Here is a 4,944-nt window from a genome sequence, read left to right on the forward strand (position 1 = left end):
CTACCAAGGGAACCAATGAAACATGTGAAGAATTTTTGCCTATGGGAAGAAGTGCTCTTTGGGGATCCCTGAGAAGAGAGTCTACAGGCAAATCTGATACTGGGCTCTGATTTCCCCTTCTCCTGACCTCACATCAAAGAAACAGGGGGCAAATGGGGAAATGGAGGAATCTGTGGGCAACGTCAGAGACCACAGTGTGAGAAGCAGAGCTAGTAAACCACCCTCGGCTCTTTATGCCCCTCTCACTGCTAGAGCCCGGTCCCCCAGGAATCCGTTACTGGAGCAAACTCCTAAGGATCCTTATACTTTCACAAATTAAAGTTGTGCCTGCTGTGCCCATACTGGGGCACAGCTGCAAGTGAGAGACAAAATTCCTGTCCTTTGGGTCTTACAAACAATAATCCTTTCACAATAATAAACAAAATTTCTGACATAAATGTTATAGAAAATAATTAGGTGGGCGGTGCCAGAGAGAGGGACTAAAGTGTGTGGGGCATGTTGGCAGGGAGTTGGTAGATATCTGAGCCCTGATCTCTCTGACAGGTGATGTTTTCGATGAGATCTGGAAGATACGGAGTGTCATTCAGTGATCTGAGGAGGGAAAATTTCAGGCAGAGGGAAGAGCAATGGACTTGCGTGTAAGAAGTAGGGTGTATTTGAGGGGCAAAAAGTCAGTGTGGCTGGAGTGCAGTGAGGGAGAAGGAAGGGCTGGATGTGGAAAAGGAGCTGGGGTCATGTCCCATGGGCCTTGCAGAGGAAGCTGGGGAAGAAGTCAGGGCCCTGCATCCTTTCTAAGGCCACAGGCTTAATGCTATCACGGAGGAATGAGAAGAGGCCTGGGGACACAACCTGAGAAGACAGGAGAAAAACTATTGAGAGAGAGTATCTCTGAAGCCTAGGGGAGACAGGGCTTCAGGGAGGGAGCATGGGCTTGCTCTACTGGCATCTGGCTTGGGTAAGGACAGAGAATTATTGAATTTAGCACAATGAAGGTCACTGTCCACACTGACAGGTGATGTTTCATTGGTTTTATCTATAGATCTTGATTGAAACCATCCCCTTTTTTTTTTTTTCATGTCTCTATTCACTGTTTGCCGCCCCAGCACCCATGTTTTGGTAAGTCAGGAATTCTCCCGCAACCTCATGACTCCTCAGGTGCAGAAATTGCGGCAGTTCATCTGAGAATACATGAGAAGTTTCAGAGATTTCAGGATCCAATTGTGTGTTCTAGTACACTTTGATTACTTTCTTCCCCTCCTTCATGGAAAGGGTGGGGACAAAATATATACTCCAAATCTAAGCTCCAGTCTTCTCAGAGACAAGCAGAAAATGCTTATCTTGGGCTTCAGCAAAAGACACTCACACACATTTTGCAAGCATCTTCTGAGGCAGGTTTCAGGGCCTGGGGCTCAGTGTACCTGAGAACAGCGCCTGAGGTAATCCAGTGCAGGGAGGCACAGGTCTGGGGCCGTGGCTCCTGGTCCTGGGACACAGTCTCCAATCTCTTTACAGTCCACCTCCCCTGGGACAGCACAGGGAGACAGAGACAGAGTTATCCTTGTGTATCTACTTACAAAATAAGACCTACATATTCACGTAACATTAGTTCACCAAATGTCTACTAAAATAGAGAAAAAAGGAAGAAAAGTTACTTCAAATTGTACAACCCTGAGAAAAATCCATTTAGTCATATTCCACCTCTGCCCACACACACATGTGTACATGTTAAACACAGCTGGGATCATACTGTAAATCTTACTTTGTTGAGACTATTGTGTTTTGTAACTCTTCACTAAATAATGAACACTTTTCCACCATTCTACCTCAGTACTCTCAGTGGCTGGACAGTGTACTTGGCCACGCTGCAATTCACTTCCCCAGGGCCCTGCTATTGATGGTGTGACTTCTGAAGCTTTGATGAGGATGATCTGGGAGATCGGACACGTGCTGGGTTGGAATGAAGCACCAGGCCTCTATCTGGAAAAGGACCTCATTTGCTGCTAGTGCTCAGCACTAAATAGTGTTGAGAAAAGAAGACTCTGGGAAGATTCTGAACATCTGGTGTTTGGGATGAAGACTATGTAATTGAATTGAAATCATTTCTATTTTTTTTTCCGTATGTATCTAGAGATTTAACAGATCTATAGAGGGTGTCTAGATTTTCTATAGGTAAACAGTAGTTGAGAATTATCATTTTTCTTCTCATGTAATGACCTGTTTCTATACTTTTAATAAGATCATTCCACAGTACTATAATTGTTTCTAATTGTCTACAATCGTAGCAACTAGCACCCTCCCCTGTGGATAAACAGACATAATGAGTAGGCATTAGTTACAATTCAGAAGCAGACAAAGAGGCATGCTTCTCCCTAAAATTTTAACAAAAGAAAAGAAAATGGCAAACATTTTTTAGTACAGGGCCAGACAGTAAATACTTTAGGCTTTGCAGGTCGTACTGTCTTTGTTGCAACTTCTCAACGCTGCCACTGTAGCATGAAAACAGCCATAGACAAATGACCATGGCTGTGTTCCAATAAAACTTTATTAAAAAACTATCAGCAATAAGATTTGGCTGATGGGTCATAGTTAGCAAATTCCTGGTATAGATTAATATACCTTAAAGTATAAAAACATAGACAAGGTCAAAATCATATTGAAATAACCAAGTGGGAATTAAAAATAAATTCATTTCCTAACCTGTTGATCAAAATGAGCAGTTTCAAAGTTTATTTTTACTGAGGCTGCTCTGTTACACATCAAAATTTATGCAAATGGCACCCCTGGAGCCAGGGGCAGTACATAGCCAGCATGGCTAGAATGGGGGCTCAGATGTTCCCACTAACCCCAAGCCTAATAAAAATAATTCCAGCTTATAATTTACAGAAAAATTAGGACCTATGTGTTTTAAATATCCTTCATATATACACTGATAATCCTGCATTTCTATTTTCAGGCTCCACTTCCCTAAAATCTCAAATTTCTAACATGCTGCTAAGCATCTCCATTTGAATATTTTGCAGAAATTCAACATGTCCAAATGCCCAAAGGTAGAATGTAGTACTTTTTCCTGTCCTCCACATCTAACCTGCCCTCCTTTTAGATATCCCGATTCTGGGTAAGAAACTTGGGGAATGGGAATCAGCCTCAGTTTCTCCTCTTAGCTGCCTGTTCATTTTAGCTTAAATGGCTTTTTTCCCCCCTACTAGCCTTTATGAAAGTATTTATCTTGCTGAACTGTAATTATTGATTTATGTGACTGTTTCCCAGAAGAGGCTGTGAACTGCTCATAGGCAGGAAGCATGTTTTATCTTCTTTATATCCCATAGTATGTACAGGCTGCCATGCCCGTGTAGCAGACACTCCACTCTTCACTGAACAACAGAATACCAAAAATAATGGTTCTTAAATGAAATATAGGTCTGTGAAATTATAGGAAAAAGTATACATTTATTTCATAGATATACATGTGTGCATGTATACATATATGTTGGTCTCTGCACCCCCCCCATTCCCAAAACCCTTATAATTTCCCAACTGATAAGAGCATAAGGAGCATCTTTTGTACTGATATTTAGCCTTCGAACCAGGTTCCTGATCCTGAATCCCTTGGAGTTTCCTGAGTGATAGGAGAGTCTTTTGTTCTACTGAAGCACCCCCTGGCGGGCTCCTGAATGGGGGCTGGTCACCAGGAACACCAAGCTGTGATCAGAAACTTGGAACTTTCATTCCTCCCTCCAACCTCCAGGAAGGGGAGAGGGGCTGGAAATTGAGTTAATGACCCATCATGCCTAAGTGATGAAGCCTCTATAACAAAACAAATCATGGTTATGCAGAGAGCTTCTGGGTTGGGGAACACATCTGCATGCCAGGGAGGGGGCACACCCCAACTCCACGGGGACCAGAGAAGCTCTCGTGCTTGGGACTCTTCCAGATCTTCGCTTTTGTATCTCTTTGTCTGGTTGTTCTCTGTATCCTTGATCATATCCTTTATTACATAATAAACTGGTAAAGGTAAGTGTTTCTCGGAATTCTGTGAGCTGTTCTAGCAAATAATCAAATCTAAGGGGGAGAGGGTCATGGGAACCTGTGATTTTTGTCCAAGTCTGACAGAAGTTGTGGGTAACCTGGAGAACAGCTACTTGCAATTGGCATCTGAAGTGGTGGTGGGGCGGGGGACAGTCTTGGGGGACTGAGCCCTTAACCTGTGGGGTCTGAGCTAATTCTGGGTACTGCCAGAATTTAACTGAATTGTAGGACACCCAGATGATATCACAAAGGATTGCTTGGCATAGAGAAAAACTGGTGTCAGAAGTGTTGTGAGCGTGGCGGCAGTAACGTGAGTAAAGGAGACACACACAGGAGGAGGGAGTTTTTCTTCAAGAGGAACTGGATTTTCTACTATGTAAGGCAAACAGTCACACTTTTAGTCTTCTGATGATAAGACACTAAATTGTTTGGCTTCTATTTAACAGAGAAGAGTTAAAAAAAATCTTAGTCTGTTGTTCAAAAGAAATCTTCCTCTGAAGCCCACTCCATTGTAAAATCAATGAGTGAGTCACTGCCATAGTTGCCCCGACAGCTCAGTGCTCAATTTCCCAGAGTACGTATAATAGGATGAGTATATATAATAACAGAATATGACAAAGATGGTCTACGAATCAGATTTGGGCCTCTGGCCTCTATCCTGAAACTTGCATTTTATTCCTACTCCCAAAAAAGGGGGATCATGAAGACGCCTAGCTTCTTTGTGTCCAGTTTTCTTTTGCAAAAGAATCTGTCTGTTATTTAGCAAGAGTATAAAAGTATATTATGAATCTTTTATTTTTCTTATTTAAAAGGTTCTCAGGCTCCAGGTCTAAGCACTCCACGGTGAAATTCTCAAAACTTTAAGACTTAAGTTTCTTCTATATGTTTGGTTTAAATAAATGTTTGGGTGAATTAAAT

General features: G+C 42.3%; 1 protein-coding gene across 1 annotated transcript in view; it reads right to left on the minus strand.

Moving 5' to 3' along the window:
• ARFGEF3 (ARFGEF family member 3) overlaps positions 1–4,944 on the minus strand; it is a 161,826-nt gene that overhangs the window by 23,470 nt on the left and 133,412 nt on the right. Inside the window, exon 25 of the mRNA XM_011356156.2 lies at positions 1,419–1,522. Within this exon, the coding sequence (XP_011354458.1) occupies positions 1,419–1,522 (104 nt within the window). The remainder of the gene's footprint in view (positions 1–1,418; positions 1,523–4,944) is intronic.

The sequence above is a fragment of the Pteropus vampyrus genome, unplaced genomic scaffold (assembly GCF_000151845.1).
Source record: "Pteropus vampyrus isolate Shadow unplaced genomic scaffold, Pvam_2.0 Scaffold24, whole genome shotgun sequence".
Lineage (NCBI taxonomy): Eukaryota > Metazoa > Chordata > Mammalia > Chiroptera > Pteropodidae > Pteropus > Pteropus vampyrus.